The 20,197-nt window shown below is 47.9% G+C and overlaps 1 protein-coding gene across 1 annotated transcript in view; it reads left to right on the top strand.

Moving 5' to 3' along the window:
- LOC147706487 (alpha-2-macroglobulin-like protein 1) overlaps positions 1-20,197 on the top strand; it is a 287,367-nt gene that overhangs the window by 39,296 nt on the left and 227,874 nt on the right. The window contains exon 7 of the mRNA XM_086929620.1: positions 6,712-6,796. Coding sequence (XP_086785746.1) covers positions 6,712-6,796 — 85 coding nt within the window. The remainder of the gene's footprint in view (positions 1-6,711; positions 6,797-20,197) is intronic.

Below are 20,197 nucleotides of genomic sequence, written 5' to 3' on the forward strand. Positions count from 1 at the left end.
TACATTTGGAATGGGAAATTGCACACATGCGCGCACTCACACACATGTTATGTTATGTTATAGATTTTTACAGAGTGCACGGCTGCCCCAGCAAAGGGGCGTCCCGGCGCTGAGAGCAGAAAACTGCAAAGCAAGTCACAAACGAGACAGCTTATAACGGAGGGAAAAGGTATGTGTTCACAGCTTTCCGAAAAGGCAGGTAGGACTTTATACTGCGAATGGAGATGGGGAGCGCATTCCAGAGCTTCGAGGCCAACACACGAAAAGAGCGCCCACCAGCACGAGCCCTCTTGACCCTGGGAATGGCCTTGAGATTCTGTCCCATAGAACGAAGTTGGCGAGAGGGGATATAGAAGGTATGAAGATTAGTCAGGATACAGGGAGAAGCAAAATTAAGGATTTTAAAGTAATGCAGAGGGTCTTGAACTCTGAATGCTTGGCCACGGGCAGCCAGTGAAGGCGGCATTAGCGGTAGGACACCTCCTCGGCAGACCAAGTAGAGCTCGAGCCGCTGCATTTTGAACCCTCACGCGCACACACACACAACCACACACACACCATTTAACATAGACTAAATCAGCCAAAACACCATAGTTGACTCTGACCCAAACAGTGACTGTATTAGATCATGTTAGCATATTAATTTTATATATATATATAATATGTGACTATGTATTATGGTCTTATGGGACCGTCTTCTGGTTCTGGCAGCATTCAGGAAGAAGAGCATCTGATGAGGCACATAAAACGACACTAGTTACTTTCCTCCAGTTCTTTATCTCATGCAGTGACTGCTGTGACTGAGCAGCCGGTCAATACCCTTTATAATGTATATATTTAATTTCCTATGCCGGGCCTGGGAGAGCTGCAGGAGATGGCAGCCTGATTCCCAAAGGTTCTGCATCCTATTTCTAATGGGTAGATTTCTAATGTTCCTCTGATGTAGACTTGAAGCTGGGGAAATTAAGAAACACTTTGAAATATATACTTCAGCTTGCAATTTTACATCATAATTCTTTTTTCCTGTTTACGGGTTCTATTTTTTTGTTAATCTGAGAAGTGTTTCAGTGCTTTCTAAACTCAGGAAAATCAACTGGCATCAGTTTTTATATTTTTGTGCCATACAAATTCATGGGAAGTGGGGGGCATATTATCAAGGACCGGTGTTAAAAAAATTATCGCCATTTTATCGGCAGGAAACTGCTGATAAAACGGCGATAATGGGCTTGATAATACGCCCTTGTTAATTCCATAGAAGCCCATGTTCTGGTGTTAACGTGGTCTTCTATGGGAATTAACAAGGACATAGTATCAATCCCATTATCGCCGCTTTATCGGCATTTTCCTGCCGATAAAACGGCGATAATTTTAACACCGGTCCTTGATAATATGCCCCTACGTTTTTCCAGTGCCCCCTTAGGCTTGAATGTCCCTCCTTCTCTCATTCTTTGCTTTTATCAATTCTTCCTTCCTTCTTATTTTCTTCTCATCCCTTCTTACTTCACTTTCCTGAATGTGCTCTTTCAGGAATCTTTTTATTTTCCCTCTCATCTTTCTACCTATCTTGTTTTCCAGCATTCAAACTTCTCTTCCTAGCCGGCCAGTCCAAAACTTTACATTGGAAGATAGGTATCTGCTTATATGGAGCTTTTCCAGAGCAGATACAAGGCCCAAGTGCATCCGAGTGTGTCACATAGAACAGGTTTGTGAAAACTAAGACAGGGGCTTACCTAGAACAAATATGTATATGCAGAAATTGATGCCACTGCAAACATTCCATAGAAGCAATCAGCAAAGAATATTATCAAGGTAATAAAAAGCATCCATGGCTTCTTGTAACCTCCATAAAGGCAAATAGGTACTAATATGTATCAACAAACCCTTTTGCGATTCCTAAATAGCAATTTTTAAGGAATCGCTATTTAGGAATCGCTAAATGGTATGTATGAAGAAATTCGCTTTTTTTTAGCGATTCCTTAATCTTCCTTATTTGCGAATTCGCATTTTGCAAATTTGCAATTAAGGAATAATTTCCAATGCATTCCTTTGGGCCAGGAGGCCCATAGGAATGATTCCGAAATAATTCTCAAATTGCGAATTCGCAATTTGCTCATCGCAATTTGAGAATTATTTCAAGGGTGCAGGGGTGTCTCAAAGACACCCTGCTGCACCCCTGAAATGTACATGAGTACATGAGTACATGCCCTATGGGCATGTGTGTGCATCACATGCCACCTTCAAAAAAGCCAAATTGTGCATTTTTTGAAGAATTCGCAAGTTACCATCAACTACAAGTTGGTGGTAATTTGCGAATTCTTAACCATAATTCGCAGCCCAAAAATGCTACATACATAGCATTTAAGGAATCGCAAAATTGCGATTCCTTAAATGCTATGGCAAAATAAGGAATCGCAAATCTTTGCTATTCCTTATTTTGCGAATATTTCATACATACCAAAACATGCAAAAAGGCCTTTTGCGATTCGCAAAGGCCGAAATTCTGCGAATTTCGGCCTCTGCGATTCGCAAAAGGCTTGATACATATGGCCCTAATTGACTAGATCCTGACAAACTAGGTTGCATAAGGATCCCTCAGCACGAGCTAGGCAGAGTGTAGAAGTTCCCAACATATCAAGCAGCAGCGGCTCCCCCGCTATGGCAGAGGAGAGTCGTCTTACTTGCCAGCACTCGAAAAAATGAAAATCAAACTATTGTTTATTATTGCTTTATTTTTGCTCTCTGAGGCGAAGCTTAGGTGGTGGGGGGGGGGGGGGGTAGGAGGATGACAGGCTGGTGGAGGAGTGGTTGCACTGCCAATCAGTGTGCATGACGGTCTAGCCAGCCATCTCAGGATGGCCAAATTATCCTGCCCACTGAAGCTCTCTCCAACTCAAGCTGCGTTGCTGGTTTGGAGAGAGCAGGCACAGGCCCCCACTCTAACTGGGAGCGCTAATCATCGGCACTCAGGCCAATCGTGACATTCTTTTCAGCAGCATGAAAGCAGCGTCAGGATTGGCCGCAATGGACTCTGGGAGCTTGTGCCTGCAGAGGAGAGGAGAACAGTAAGTGTTTTTGATTTTTTGTATTTGTTTCATCATCTGTCTCTCCTTCTCCCCACCGGCCACTGTATCAACAGACCTGCTGCTGCTGATACCAAGTCCAGTAAAGAGGAGAAGGACATTGCAGATGATAGTCACTGTTGTTCCAGATCAGACTTTAGCCTAGAGTCCAGGAGATGGGAAGCAGAGGTTGCGAGGAAAGAGTTTTAGGTTTATTTCATTCTGGCTGGGAGAATGTGGTACAGATGACTGGAGGAATTGAGTATCAGACCTCTGGTGGGCATTCTGAGAAAGAATGGTTGTAGGTGTGTTTTATGATGAAAGGCGATATTTCAAGGAGTAGTGATAACAATGCATTCTGTTGGCTTCATGACCATTTTTGATGACAGCGGACTCTGCGGCTGTATGGAGGAACAACTACAGTAGTAAACAAAGTTCATAACCTACAGAGACCTTTGGTCATTTTACTGTTAGGGGCTACAATGTGAATGAAGTCAACCAACGTGATATGGGAGGGGAACCTCTGAAGGCAGGAAGACCACCAATCATGGTCTGTGTAATTTTGGCAACTTTTTGTTTCCTTCTCCTCATGTTTAATCTTTTGGACAACGCCTACCAGGTATTGTGCTCACTGGGAAGTTAGCACAATGACTGCTAAAAGTGTATCTTTGCATTCTGTGCAATAATGAGTGCTTAATTTGAGCAGGCATTTTCAGGTGCTCGGCACCGGCACTTAATTGACAACACAGGCACTTATGATGTGGTGGCGCTGTTTGTGTAATTTAGAGATGAGCGGAACAATAATTGTACAGCATACAACTAATACCTGCCACCCAAGTCATTCTAATGGCTTTAGGGACCTCAACCCGTTTAATTTGTTGCCCTTGTAGGAGTCTGATGGTTAGTAGTTGTGTAGGTACTGTCATTGGCAGTGCTGGCAGTCGCAATGGGTGGCGCAAGCTGCAGTGGACTCCTGACAAGGGTCCTGACAGTATAAGCACTGGTGTCCCACATGCACAGTTCTATTGTTTACCTTCGTATGAGGAATCAACAGACAGCTAGCTGTGTTGCCATTTTGCCTAGCAGCGTGCGGGGAACATCCAGTTAAATCCAGATAAGGCGGGCCAGAATCCCAAAATGGCTGAAGCCAGGAGTTTCAAGCAGGCCCTGGGAGCCACAGACATTGGAGATGATCACAAGGACATGCAGGGCGATGAGCATCCTTCATAAAAGGTGCTTAGACGTGGGCGAAACTTACAGCGCTTTTACAGCACAATTTGCCCACGCTACGCCCCTGCAAACAGCACACTATTTACAGGGCCGGACTGGCCGTAGCGGGCACCAGGCGTTTCCCCGGTGGGCAGGTAGGGTGGGGGCCGATGTTGGGCCGCTGGGGGCTGCTCCCAGGGGGGAGGAGGGGGGGGGGAGAGCTCTTTGCCAGGGCCATTATTGGTTCCCAGTCCGGCCCTGACTGTTTATTGAATTGCACCATAAAATTGAGATGTTCGTTCTGCTAGGAAATTAGGAAATGTTCCACAACGGATTCAAGCTCGGATCAAGGGAGATCAAGGAGCCACCTTTCCTAATTTAAAGGGCCATGTCACTCTGAAGTGCACTTTGGATGCCTTCTGTTTGCCAGGTGTTATGTTCTAGGCTGACAGTTACTGCTATCATAGAATTTATCAGTATGCCACCTCTCAGCTGCTTTTTCTTTTATAATGATTAAATGTCCTGGGCTCAGGCTGACCCATACTAACAGGCCAGACACATGCGCAAAGGGCTCCTGGCAACATTGGAAGGCGTCCAATGAAGGGGGACTGACATCAGTGTAGGAGTACCCACCTAGGGGTTCTAACCTGTTTGGGCAGTGGTTCCACTCAAGCCCTCACCCAGCCACTCGCCTACCACAGGCTACACCCCTGGGGACATGCCCTAGGGCCACTCCAGTGGTAGAGGAGGCCCCTCCGAGTTTGACTCGCCAGTGGCGATGCCAGACATAATGGGTCGGTGAGTCCTGCAGGGCATGATCAGTGCCACGTCCCTCGGCTCGCCCACGCCATACCCGCCTTGGGTATGTGGTTTACCCTTTCATAGGCACCCAGGGGACAACACCTTGCCCAATCACCCCGTTCCTACCCAGTATGGGAAGGGTGCTTGTGCCTTCCCACTGCAGTAAAGTGAGAACTGATCCCGAGTTCTACGGTCATGGACAGAGAGTAGGCAAAGACCAGGAGGCAGAACAAAGCTAAACATTTCGGGGATATTCCCCTAAGAAGGCCATGTCCAGCACTCACTGTGTAGTACAGCGGTGCACCTACCATGATTCCTCCTTCATAACTCTCTTTGCCTCAATGTGTAGTGCAGCTGTGTGTCCACCTTGATTGCCTCCTGAAGGCTTTCTTCTTTGCACCGTTTAGTTCTGCTTTGCGTCCATCATGATTCCTCCTTTACATCTCTCGTCTTTGCCTCGCTGTCTCGTGCACCTTTGCATCCACTTTTCTTCCCTCTGTACATCACTTCTACGGCTCATTCTCTGATCCAACTTTGCGTCCACTTTGAGTCCTCCCTATACCTCTCTTCTTTGTCGCATCATTTAGTGCTGCTTTGCGTCAACTATGATTCCTCCTTTGTATCTCTGTTCTTTGACTTACCGTCTAGTGCAGCTGTGCATCCACTTTGATTCCCCCTAAACGTCTCTTCTACGTCTCATCGTCCAGTCCGACTTTGCGTCCACTTTGAGTCCTCTCTATACCTCTCTTCTTTTTCGCATCATCTAGTGCTGTTTTGTGTCTACTTTGATTTCGCCTTTGTATCTCTGTTCTTTGACTCCCTGTCTAGTGCAGCTGTGCATCCACTTTGATTCCCTCTGTACCTCTCTTCTACATCTCATCCTCCAGTCCGACTTTGCGTCCACTTTGAGTCCTCCCTATACCTCTCTTCTTTGTAGCATCATCTAGTGCTGCTTTGTGTCTACTATGATTTCGCCTTTGTATCTCTGTTCTTTGACTCACCGTCTAGTGCAGCTTTGCATCCACTTTGATTCCCCCCTAAGCCTCTCTTTTATGTCTCATCGTCCAGTCCGACTTTGCGTCCACTTTGAGTCCTCCCTATAACTCTCTTCTTTGTCGCATCATCTACTGCTGCTTTGCGTCAACTATGATTCCGCCTTTGCAGCTCCATTCTTTGACTCACTGTCTAGTGCAGCTTTGTGCCCACTTATATTCCTCCCTATACCTCTCTTCTTTGTCTCATCGTCTAGTGCAGCTTTGCGTCCACTTCGATTCCTCCCTATACCTCTCTTCTTCAGCGCATTGTCTAGTGCTGCCTTGCATCCCCCAAGATGCAGCTTTCCATTTACCATGATTCCTCCCTATACCTTTCTTCTTCGCCTCATCATCAAAGTGCTGCTTTGCGTCGACTATAATCCGTCGACTATAATCCAACCTATACATCTCTGTTCTTTGCTTTACTCGCTGGTGCAGTGTGCATTCACTTTGATTTCTCCTCACACTTCCCTTACGCCTCACCAACTAGTGCAGATTTCCATCTACCTTGATTGCACCCTCACACATCTCTTCTTTGACCGTTTGGTGCATCTGTGCGTTCACCTTGATTCCTCTTTCACACTTCTCTTCTTTGCCTCAATGTTTAGTGCTCCCGAAGTTTGAAGTCACTTTTGTGGGACCATTCACGTTCTCTGCCTTGGCGCCGACATTTCAGCTCAAAGTCTGTGGCAGGTGAGTGGAAAGCATGCCTTTGTCCAGCAGTTAAGTAACTAAGGTTTATTGGTTTGCTTCGGTTAATAAAAACGATCACAACTTACAAAATCAATCAGTGTAAAACCAAATAGAATAAAACACTTTAATGGGTCAACATATTCAGCTTAAGCCATAAAAAACAACCAATAAAAATAATGATCATAAATATATTGTAAAAAAATGTCTACCAAAATAAAACAGTGCAAAGTATGTGCAAGTTTATCTGGATGCCCTCCTCTCATCGATTACCAATAAGAAGTTGTGTAAAGTGTATGCAAGTTCATCTGTATGTCCATATCATTTATCCCTATGGGCAATGTCAACTAATCACTGCGAATGGATCACCCACTCCGATACTTTTATCTGCGGTTGAGTGATAACTTTTTCAGGCATGCAGCGGGGTATCGCTTTCCGATCAAAAAAGCATGTGTGTGAGTTTTCAATAAGTACTGCACCGGGGCTGGCCTTAGGCATGTGCAAGCTGTGCACCTGCACAAGGCCGCCAAACCCCAGGGGCCACCACACCAATATATATCCTTAATATAATAATCCTCTGAGGATGGATACATATTTGCGTGGCGCCCCTGGGAAGGATTTGGCGGCCTCCGGCTCAGTTCTACTTCCCCACACACCGACCCCCCGCTCTGCCCCACCCGAACCCCCTCTTCCGGCCCCCTACCTACGCTCCCTGCCCAGGGCCGCCATGAGCCTAGAGCCGCCCCTGAGCACCCCCAGACTTGGAGGAGCATCCCCACTCCCCAGGATTAACTACTCAAATTGTCCTTGTTCAAAAACAATGAAACTCCAGTTGATTTTGATTGATTTTTTTTTCAATGGAAAATTTCTTCATTTTTTAGTATGATCAATCATAAAATTGTGGGATCCCATATGAAAGTGATCAATAAATCAGCTCATTAGACAATTCCTGTAGTTGGAAAGATCCAATGCATTTCGGGCTGGAGTTGTCCTGTATCAAGGGTTATCTGTGTGTGTTTAATCCTGCTGGGTAAATTAAACCGCATCCTGGCCATCCACCATAATGCTGTCGTAAAATAATAAAATATGAGGAAACACATAGGGGCAGATTTACAATAACTGGTGCATCCCTGCATATCAGCAGGGATGCGCCAGTTATTGTGCGTCACAGCTGCGCCACCATAGATGCGCCGCATTTACAATGCAAAAATAACAGCTGATGGACAGAATGCAGAACAATGTCATACATTCACCCCAGTACAATGATCTGGGCCTAAATCCATCGTGTTTTTGCACTCCACACCACCCCAGTTCAGACATGGCCATATGCAAATCAGCCTTGACCCTGTGCCTCATGGGAACAGTCCAGCCCGAACTGCCAAGTCATATTTTTCCTGGACCGGAAACAAGCATCCTAGCACCGGTTTCTGGCTATCAGCCGTCTTCAGCCAGGAAGGCTTGACTCCAGTGGTGTGGAGAGCATGGGACTCACGTCTGAGCATACCCATCCCACTCGGGGTGACAAATGCAAAAATAACAGTTGATGGACAGAATGCAGAACAATGTCATACATTCACCCCAGTACAGAGATCTGGGCCTAAATCCATAAAGATGTGAGTCCCAGTTACATTTTATAAATTTTGTATTAATTGTCAAAAGTATTGAGATGTGTATTCATCTATGTTTTTAACGTATTGAACTCACTTTGTTGCTGTCGGATTCACCCAAGGTGACCTCCCCATGAACCCAGAGTCAGAGATACAGGGTCAGGTAGGTTCTGTAACTCATGCCCGCGCTTATCGATAAACAAATCACAGGTGGGTCCCCCATAAATTACAGCAAACACGAATCCAAGGAAAGCCCAGATCAATTCCACAGATAGATAGTTGGACCACAAACAATCCAAGGTATTTGGCCCCAATAAAACCTGTTTGGCCAAAGGCTCGCATTCCTCAGAAATACCACAAAGCTAGATACCACATGTAGCGAATGCGCGCATCACACCAAACACCTGGGCACATACACACTGGCCCACATTAGCTCTCCCGAGGTCGAGAGCCACCTGTGTCCTTATCAGATGCACACATGTGATTGATTTATGACTAAGACGCACTTTTGGAATGAGGAGAACATTTTATTGTACCTCATGAACTGTATAAAACTGCTAAACTTAAGTTCTACTGCATGGAAATTGTTGTGAATCTCACAGCGAAATACTAACAGACCTGTCTGAAAATACTCAGGTACGAAAAAGGCAAGAGGTAAGAGGTTCTAATTTAACTGGTACATCAAAGTAATAAACTCCTGCAGATTATTATACCGTTATTATACAATTCTAACAAAAGATGGATTAACAAGGCTGTTCTCAAGAGGGTTTTTGTGAAAAGCGTATACAAAATTTTTATTATTAATATTCCATACAGTTTGATTTATCAATACGTTAAAAACATAGATGAATACACATCTCAATACTTTTGACAATTAATACAAAATTTATAAAATGTAAAACCTAATACATAAAACAAGAATCAGAAAAATGTCGATGCAGCGTTTCGGCTTTTTTTCATATAAAAACACCTTCTTCAGATTTTATATAAAAAAAAGCCGAAACGCTGCGTTGACATTTTTCTGATTCTATTTTTATGTATTATGTTTTACATTTTATAAATTTTGTATTAATTGTCAAACGTATTGATAAATCAAACTGTATGGAATATTAATAATAAAAATTTTGTATACGCTTTTCACAAAAAACCTCTTGAGAACAGCCTCGTTAATCCATCTTTTGTTAGAATTGTGTAATAACGGTATAATAATCTGTGGGAGTTTATTACTTTGATGTACCAGTTAAATTAGAACCTCTTACCTCTTGCCTTTTTCGTACCTGAGTATTTTCAGACAGGTCTGTTAGTGTTTCGCTGTGAGATTCACAACAATTTCCATGCAGTAGTCCTTAAGTTTAGCATTGGGACTTGTAGTGTGGGACACCACATGATTTTATTTCCTTTTCCCCTGGTCCCAGACAAACCCAGATAGGGGGCCTCCTAATTTTTCTAGTGGGTTCAGAGGATCCCCTTGAAGGAAAATCTTGGAGGGGCCCCTAGACCAGGAATCACGAGGTAGAACCGCCCTACATAGCTCGGGCGTCTCGAGTGCAGGGGTGTGCCTGGCTATCAGTTGTGCTGAATGGAAAGGTGCTAGCTTTACCAGGTGTGCCAACAAAGCCTTCTTTGGGATGCAAGAACTCAACAACTGTGCCACAGCTGTGGAGGAGGGATGATGCAAAAGGTCCCCTCCATGTTGGGGCTTCAAGTGAAGCAGTTTGTAGTCAGTCAGACCACCAGCAAGCCTTGGTCTCGGCAAAGGTCTCAACTGGGTCAACCTTCATCCATAGGTCCTGGGAAGGCTATAGAAGATTAAGACTCACAGAAGTTCAGGAGTACACTTCCCAGAAGGTACCCAGCTGATTACTTTTGGGCTGGTCCACGCCGGAGCCCAGTGGTCAGTCCTTCTTCGGATCGTGGAAGTGCGGTTTGTGCTGCTGATTGTAGGGATCTGGTACCTCTAGCCCTAGGGAGTCCTGGTGAAGTTATTGGTTCGCAGAGAGGTTCACCTTCTTTATTGAACTGGTCTCTGGTCCTGGACAAGTAGTAGTCCAGCGGGTGCAGGGGGGCTGCCACAGGTGCAGAGTTTAGCAAATTTTTTTGTGTGGAGTCCTGCCTTGTGCTGACAAGGGTCTCATCTTCAACCTTCTTCTTCAGAGCAGATCTCGAGTTCTGGTGTCAGGAGTGCCCCGTAAATCATGAATGTAGGGGGTGTTGAGGGGTGTGAGAGCTAGTAGCCAATAGGCTACTAGTCCTGCGACTAATTGGCCCCTAAGGTGACAACATCAGGTGGGTGTATGTCACCAAACGACCCAGAATACACTATTCTATTAGATTGCCAAGATGGCATGGGCCATCCTTGGCTTTACAGACCCACTAACCCACCCTAGAGGTGTGGCTAGCCTTTGGTGGGTTTACGTCTCTTGAAGATCTGATTTCCCGCCTCTTGCAAATATGAGTGCATGGTAGCGGGTGGGCCTTTGTCTCCACTGGGAGATAAGTCATTTAAATATCAGAGGCAGTGAAGCCTTTGAGGCTCACCGCCCTGATGGTTCTTTCACTAGCCATCCTGGAAGGGTGGAGGCGTGACGTCCTTCCTGCCCAGGCCTTTTGTCCCACATCCTTTAGGAGTGATAGCACTCACCAGCAGGATATCAGACTTCTGTCTTGGTGGCAAAAGGCTCATAAAGTTCGCCACGGCACAAGGGAACTCAGCATCTCGGTGGGCAACCTCTAAGGATGGCACCTGGGTACATGCCAGCCCACCCTCAATTGTAGAATCGTGTCAGGGATGAAAAGGCCCAGTGTTTGATACCAAACGCAGCTAAATTTGGTGGTACCATCATCGATCTTGGTTTTGACTGGAAGCCAGCCCACTTAAACCTATAGACCGGCAGCCACCTACAGTAAATTGGAATTGCAACACTACAATCGAGGAATATATGCCTGAATAGATGTGCCTTCACTTTTAGGATAAAGCACCCTGCCTCCTGGGCTTTAGAAGGCCTACGTTAGGGGTGATTTATATACCTTAAGGCAGTGAAGGGACTCTGCCGCACTTGGTGTGTGCAGAGTCGCACTTGAGCAGAGGAGCTGAAAGTACAGGCTGCAGTAGCAGCCCTGCAGGATTTGTTTTTACTAGGGTCACTCATGGTGGCACAGCCCTGGCAACTCCTTTAACTCTCTTGCCCTGGGTACCACTAGTACAGGGGAGCATCGTTTACAACGCGGTGTTTACACCGCAGTGCATTTACAACGATGCCATTACAACGCAAGTCGTTACTACGACTTGCGCTGGATGGCGCTGTTGGACAAGGAATGTTGTAATTTTATATTCCAACACCTGCCCTATTGTTACGTGGACAGGTGTTGGAATATAAAATTATAATATTCCAAAATCCGCGCCCTCCAACGCAAGTCGTAACGACTTGCGTTGTAATGCCTGTGATGTCAAGTACCGCGATCTAAAAGATCGAGTGGTATTGACATACATCCCTAGTACCATATACCAGGGACTGATGGGGGGTGGGGGGGTTAAAGCATCTTGCCAATTGGGTGTACCAATTCAGATTACCTTTTGAGAGAAGGAGTACTGGCCCTGGGGCCTGGTCAGGGGGTCCCAGTGTTCTTCCAGTTCTAAAGCCACATCATCTGGAGCAAAAGGGGGGGGGGTTGACCATCCAAAAAGGGCACTTTCCTACATGACCTCCCACCCCCAGACGAAAGGTGATGAGCACTAACCTCCATCTTGGTAGTTCCTATTTTCTAAGTGAAGGGACCTGTAAAGGAAATATGCATTGGCATGATCAGTCCCTTGTCTGTGTTCCACTACAAAGTCCTTCACTGTAGGCTCTCTCCTCTAATCTGCATTAACTACCTGAGATGCTTGTGATCAGTTTGAACTTTGAAGTGTGTCGCAAACAGGTATGGTCTCAGCTTCTTCAGGGGCCAAACCTCAGCAAAGTCTTCCCCTCAATGGCACTCCCACGCTGCTCTCTAGGGAGGAGACACCCGCAAATGTAGGTTACTGGCTGTTCCGACCCTCATCATTGGTTTATGACAACACTGCCCCAATCACATGTTCAGGAGCATCTGTTTGAACAATGAACTGTTTCCCGTAGTCCGGTGCTCTTAAGACAGGTGCTGAGCACATGGCTGCTTTCAAGGTGCCAAAGGCATTTTGACAACCTGTGGTTCAAATGACCTTCTTTGGCTGCTTCTTAGAGGTAAGCTCAGGGAAAGGAGCCACAATGGTACTAAATAACAACAAACACTTCTACCTAATACATACTTTAAGGCAAGATAATACATCCAAAAGTACACATATCCCATAGACCAGTTATTTATCTAAATTTAGTATCAAAAGATCTAAATCATTTTAATAATTTGTTTTTTTATATCAAAAATATATAAAATATATAAAAATATCTTAAACTTCAACATTGAAGGAGCCCCATAAATGAGATGAGGAACAGTGAACGTCATGTACACATCAGAAAAAAGAAAAAGAAAGAAAACAGGCATAAGAAAAGACAATACAAATTCTTCAATACAAATAAGCCAAAACTGGACACTGAGAAATGTGGCTGCCCATAGCTTAACAATAAGCTCATCTGCTCTTGGTATGGGGTGAACATCAGTCCTGGTTACTGCATAGAACCCTCTGTAATCCACACAAAATCTCATCTCAGGTTTCCCTCCTTTTGAGTGAGGTTTGGGAACCAGTAACACTGGCCTGGCACAGGGACTGTCAGAGGTCTCAATCACACCTAGCTCTAGCATTTTGCTTACTTCTGCTTTGATGCTGACTTTGACTTCGTCAGACAGTCAATGAATCGTGCTCTTGACAGGGAGGCTGTCTCCAGTGTCCACATCATCGATACACAAGGTTGTCTGTCCAGGGGTCAAAGAGAAGATTGCTGCTTAACAGCTGAGGACTTGCCTGCAGTCAGTCTTCTGCTCTTCCCCTTTCAAAATCTCACCGCAGAAATAAGAAACTCCTTCTCCGCTGGCATGAAAGCCGTCGCACAGTGGATGTCCACCAACTTCCTACAGTGCAATGTCAACAAGACGGAAGTAATGCTGTTTGGAGATGCCAAATTACTGTGGACCCCTGACTGGTGGCCATCTGATCTTGGTACTGTTCCGGAGCCCAAACAAATTGTCAAAAATCTAGGGATACGCCTTGATCACGACCTTTCTCTCAAACAGCACAGTAACATGGTAGCTGGCTCATGCTTCCACATCATCAGCATGATGCGCAGAATATTCCCACTGCTACTGGATTCCTTCAGAAAAACTTTGGTGCAAGCCCTTATATTGAGTCGTATTGACTACTGTAACGGACTGCTCCTTTCTGCCAATGAAGGAGTTCTGGATAGGCTCCAGGTGGTCCAGAATACGGCAGCTCGCCTTGTCCTAAATGCTCCCCCAAGAACAGCATCAAAACCTCTATTACAGAAACTACACTGGTTGAGCATCCGACAAAGAGCCAAATTCAAGATATGTTGCATTATCCATAAATGCTTAAACGGAAATGGCCCTACATATCTGGAGCAGAAATTTACCCCCTACATTCCCTCCAGATCGTTGAGATCTAGTGAGAATTTTCTGTTGGCAGTACCTCGTGCAAAAAAAACAGACATGGAGGGAAAGCTCTATCTGTTGCAGGGCCCACACTGTGGAACAAATTGCCTTTGGCCCTCAGGCGCTGCACAGACCATCTAAAATTCAGGAAGCAACTGAAAACTTTGCTGTTCACTGATAAAATCTAGACCTTGCCCCTCATCCGCATATTTATTTAGACTCTATTTTGGTATCACAGCGCAGAGATACTCTGGTTGGAGTCGATTCCAGCGCTATAGAAGCCCATAAATAAATAAATAAATAAATATAGTGAGAGTGTCAGACAGGGCTACACCTTCCACTGTACCATATTGTGGGTTGGATGATAACAGGTCAGGGAGGGGTTCACTTTCCTCCTCCAGTCCTGCATCAGTGGCCATCAACATGTTCATGTCAGCCCTGTCTTGGTGTGGCTTTAGGCAGTTTACATGGAGTACTCTGTGAAGACTCCCGGGAGTGCCTAGGTCTACCAAGTAGGTAACTTCCACCTTTTCTCTAAAATAGGGTAAGGCCCAGTCCACTTACATTGAAGGGCCCTGGGAGCCACAGGCTCCAACACCCACACCAACTGCCCTGGTTGGTACCCATCTAGTGCTGACCATTGGTCATACCAGCACTTGACAACTGCCTGGCTAGCCTGCAAATTCTTGTTTGCTTTCTTCATGTACTCTGCTATGCCTGAGTATAGGCCTCGCACATAATACACTATGACCTGTTTGGGCTCTTTGAGAGGTGTCTTCCATCTTTCCCTTACCAGACATAGGGGGCCTCTTACAGGATGGGCAAACATAAGTTCAAAGGGGCTAAATCCAGCCCCTTTCTGGGGCATCTCTCTGTATGCAAACAAGAGGCATGGTAACCGGGCATGCCATTTCCTTCTGATTTTTTTTGGGAGTCCCATGATCATGTCCTTAATGGTCTTCTTGAATTTCTCCACCAAGACATTAGCTAAGGGGTGATAGGGGGTAGTTAATGTGGAACTCACTCAACATTCATCCCATGTAGCTTTTAGGAATGCAGACGTGAAGTTTGTCCCTCTATCACTGACCACCTCCTTAGGACACCCCAGCCTGGTGAAGATGCCAAGGAGGGCCTTTGCCACTGCAGGAGTAGTAGCAGTCCAAAGGGGAATTGCCTTTGGGTACCTAGTGGCAGGGTCCACTACCACTAGAACAAATCTGTTTTCAGATGCAGTAGGAGGTTCAAGGGGACCAATCCTGATGATCCCTACCCTCTCAAAGGGAGTCCCAACCATGGGTTGTGGCATTAACACCATCGCTGCTGATGGTATTCTCCTCCTATGCTGACGATGAAGAAATCCCATTGTTCATGACGAGCTTAGCTCGTCATGAGCACACGAGAGGTGTACCTCATGACGAGCTGAACTCGTCATGAGCATCGAAGGGGTTAAAGGAGCCTTTGATTGTGCACCTGTTCTGCCACTGGCCTCACATGTTGCACAGGAGTGAAATCCTTTACTTTCTCAGTCATCTGGGGCAAATAAAAATGGGCATTTGGTTTGTCTCAAATGTCCAGCAAAGGGGATGTCATGGGCTAAAGTTAGAATGAACTCTCTGTATTCCTAGGGGACTACCCCTCTCCTGGATGCCCCTGGTTTGGGGGTCTTTAGCCTCAAAATATAGGAGACCATCCTCTCAATCCTGTGAGTGCCCCTGGCATCTCCCTCTTCTTGCCAGGCAGCTTGCTGCCGTAGGCCCTAAAGAGTAGGGCATCTCTGTTGCTCTAGGCATAGGTCCTCTCTGGAGGACCCCCTGCATTAAGAAGCTCTGCCAGGTCAGGTCAAGTTCCTCAACTGCAGTTCCCTCCTCAGGCATCAGGGCATCTCCCTGGGGAGATTTCTCCCCTGATCCTTTGACCTCGTAGAAGCTGTGTCACCAGTCTTCTACCCCTTCCGCTTGTTTCTTAGGTTTTCGGCCATAGTTTCAGGTTCCAATTCCTCCTGACCTCCCTGACATGTAACCTGTGCCCGAGGTGTCACACATACCCACTCAGGGAGACCCAGAATTTCTGCATGAGCCCTCCTCTCTACGTCTGCCCATGCAGAAGTCTCCAGATCATTGCCTATCCGACACAGTACTGGTATGGTAGAAGACATAACCACCTTTGTCTGGTCAGTAACTCCTCCCCTCTCTAGGTGCACCAAAGCAATTTGATGCAGACTAGTCTCACTATCAGCGATGGTAGTCAGGGGAAACCAGTTAAGTTGCCACCATGGTAACACCGGCACCTGTAGCAATCAGATCATCGGCACAGTCCCATTGATTCTTGGCCTTTGTCTGTACATTTCCAGGCATGGGGAAAGACTGCAAAGGCTCATTTCCCTCCCCTCCCAGGGAAACTAAAGTAGGTTCAGTGTAGCCTCTGGCCTCTCTCGAATACACGTTCACTCCCATCCCAACAATAAATACTTCCTTGGAATGTCCACCAGTGGGGGAATTCTTAGTGCATATTGCATCTACCTTCTTGTGTCCTGGCTGATTACAGTCAAAGCACGTCTTAGCCTTTTTGGTATCCCAATTTTTACCTTGATACCCCTTCCTCTGGAATGGGAAGAGTCTTTGGGACCACACTCCTGCAAAATCTTTTGGGGACATTTAGAGAACATTTGCTTTTTAGCCTTGTCAGTGCTCACCTCCTTCCCCTGTTGGGGTGTCTGTGCATCCTTCTTGGGTCACTCCCACCTTATGTCTTTTTCAGGGATAACCTGGGTCTGACCCATTTATCTACCTGCATTCCAAGCTCTTCGGGAGAGGAAAGTTCAGAACCTACTAGATGCTGTTGCAATAGCTCTGTGGTACAATTAGTCAGGGTGTGCTCTTTCATCAACCGATTATGCAGTCTTATAAGTGTCCAACTTATTACCTTTTACTCAGCTCTCTAGTGCCTTGACTGAGAAGTCAATAACGTCTACCCAAGTTTGGTTTTGGCGTTTTTGGGTCTCTCTAATGTCGACTCTGTACTCCTCTGTGATGAGTCCAAACCCTTCTCTGAGTGTCTCTTTCATGAGCAGATGGGACGCAGTCACATTCGCATTAAGGGTCAGAAGTCGGGGCGGAGCTAGCCGGCGTCAATGGCGGACGCGTAAGAGCGGAGCTCCGAGCCAGCGCCGACACCTATCCGGCATAGATCCTCTAAAAGCAGTGCCACACACCAATATTCAGCGGACGTCGTCCCCACTATCCCTAACGGACCTCCGGCTGCAATTTGGGCGGAATTCGGGCTAGGGAAGCCCTACTTTGCCAGACTACCCTACTGACGCCGGACCAGGCCCGAATCCCCGGCCTTTCCTAACTGGCGAGGCCGAGCGACGTCACCCGACGTGCGGCAGAGGCGAGCGGACGGCTGGGGGTCGGACGACGCTCACCGGAGGCTGGCCCACCGAAAGCCCCACGCCCTGGAACCACGCACCGGAGGTGCTGACTCACACCCGTGAGCCGGTGGGAGCGACGAGGGATGCACCGGTGCGCCTGCAGGGCCGGTTGCGGACCACGTGGTGACCACAGTGCACCCCAGAGATAGGATTGGCCTGGGCCCCAGACAGACTTCCATCCCCACACCTGAATTGAGCTGGGCTTGTTGAGGGAGCGAGCAGCCTCCAGAGAGCTGGGGACTCCCCCCGCGAGAACGGACTTCTGCTGCTGCCCTGGGCCATACTGGAGGTACTGGAGGGCGACCTACCGGCCATACCTGAGGACATCCACGAGCGTCAGTGGCAGCACCGGGCCCCAGCAGGCCGCACTCCTTACGCAGCCCTGCCTACAGCACCACTGCAGCCACTCACTGCCATCGAGGGTGCACGCACGGAGCTCTGGCACACAGTGAGGCCCCCGTCAGAGAGGGCCACTGCCTCCCCAAAAACTTCACGATGGTCAAGGGAGACCGGACGCAAACGAAGCTGACATTCGAGCAGCGTAGGCGGAAGGAACCAGAACAACCGGCAGCCCAGTCTCCGAACGCGGCTAGTGACCAGAGTCCCTCACTGTGCGCCGAGATAAAAGAGATGCTTACCACTATGGAGAAGGGGCTGCAGGAGGGTATGTCGGCCATTGGAAGCAAGATTGATGCGCTGGCATATCGGATGGACCGGATGACAGAAAGAGTGGACAAGCACGCGGAGAGACTGGACATGGCAGAGCGCCGACTCACTGAGGCGGAGGAGGCGCAGACCGAGTGGGACTCTGACCGTAAACAATTTGGTAGATTACTTCAGGTCATCCAGGAGAAGTCGGAGGACTTGGAGGCGCGTTCCCGGCGCTCCAACATCCGCGTCACGGGTGTGGCCGAGTCGACCCAAACGGGCAAAATGGAACTGTTTATTGAAAAACTCCTGAAGACGTTGCTAGGGGACGACACCTTCTCGCCAATGTTTATAGTGGAACGCGCCCATCGCACCCTCGGCCCGAGGCCTCCCCCGGGCGCCAACCCGAGGCCGATTATAGCGAAATTGTTAAATTACAGGGATAGAGACGCTGCCCTCAGAGCGGCCCGTGAAAAGGGCAAACTACAGTACGAAGGAATGGACGTATCGCTATACCCTGACTTCACTTCGAAGGTCCAGGAGGAGAGACGGAGATTTGTTCCATACAAACAGCAACTCAGAGACCTGGGCCTGGACTACGCCATGCTCTACCCCGCGAGACTACGCATCAACAGGCAGGGGCACTCGCATTTCTTCACGGATCCCAAAGAACTGCAAAAATCCTTGAAGGTTTGGATGAAAGACACCCGGGGGAGTCCGAGTCCACACACGGCGGAGCGGAACAGTAATGGGGACCTCGAGGAACAAGACTGAGGAACAGAGGGCGGCATGCAGTGCAATGGCTTTCACCGGTTGCTTCAGCACCCCCGATTCCCCTCGTTGGACTGAAGGGAGATAGCCGCTCGGAGCGCACTGCCGCAGGCCCTGGACTACTACACGTTGAACTGTGGGTGAGATTTGTGTGTTTTGTACTGGGACCTCCGGGGGGTTGCGCTTGTACTACTGGAACTGCCCTAGGCAGGACTTGGCTCCCGAATGCGAGACACAGGAGGGTACTGGAGAATCTGGGTGTGGGGGGGAGGAGGGGTGAAAACTCGCACACATTGGTGAAATGTGGAGCTTCGAAGACACTGCTGGAACTTGTTAACGTGGCGCTGGCGGAGGGGCAAGCGGAAGGACACTGTTTGATAGTCCTAGTAGGGAAGAGGACGACAAAAGGACTACACAGGCTACCTCTGCCCCAGCGCATACTGCGGTTACGGCTCGGATCGAGCTGGTATGGGGATTTGTTGCATGGGCTGGAGTGTGGGTGGGGGGAGGGGCACTGGAACTTCGGTCACACCAGGTTGGGGGTTGGGTGACTGTGGGAGGCGGGGGGAAGCGAGAGTTGGAGGACTCGGTCACACCAGGTTGGGGTTGGTTGACTGTGGGTGGGGGGGGGAGATGGGGGTTATGGGTTCAGAACTGTTCGGGGGGGGGGTCCAAACTGTGCTCTGAAATGTTGCGCACCTCGGAGGGCGTAGGCGGATGCTGTGGACGGAGGGGGGTGAAGTATGGTAGGGCTTTGACACTGATATGCTTCTTTAGGGACAATGGTTGATGCTTCGCATGATGACTTACTGAGTGACACAGAGACTCTCAAGGCTGTTACATGGAACGTTAGGGGGCTAAATGATTACCGAAAACTCCGCAAGGTGCTGCAGTACCTACTCCGACACCACATAGACCTGGCGCTTTTGCAGGAAACTCACTTGCCCGACACCAGCAAGATGCTCGCGCACAGGGGGCTCCAGGGCAACGCCACTTACGCGGGCTTCACCACACACGCAAGGGGGGTCCTTACGTGGGTCAACCCGAAATCCAAGTTGTCTCTCACACTACTGAAAGCAGACCCGGAGGGAAGGTTTGTGTTGAGCAGGTGCGTAGGTAAGGGACACGACATACTAATCATGAATATCTATGGCCCGAACTACGACTCCCCTGACTTCTATGCGGCAGTGGCGGACCACTGCGCTGCATGCCCCGCTGATAGAATGCTTTGGGGGGGGGACTTCAACTTCACATTTAATGCAGAGATGGATAGGTCGGCGGGCCCCCCCCGGCGCCCGGCGGCGGCCGCTCTGCAGATGCAGGCTGAAATGTTGCGTCTAGGGCTGGTAGACGTTTGGAGAGATA

The sequence above is a fragment of the Lissotriton vulgaris genome, chromosome 7 (genome assembly GCF_964263255.1).
Source record: "Lissotriton vulgaris chromosome 7, aLisVul1.2, whole genome shotgun sequence".
Classification (NCBI taxonomy): domain Eukaryota; kingdom Metazoa; phylum Chordata; class Amphibia; order Caudata; family Salamandridae; genus Lissotriton; species Lissotriton vulgaris.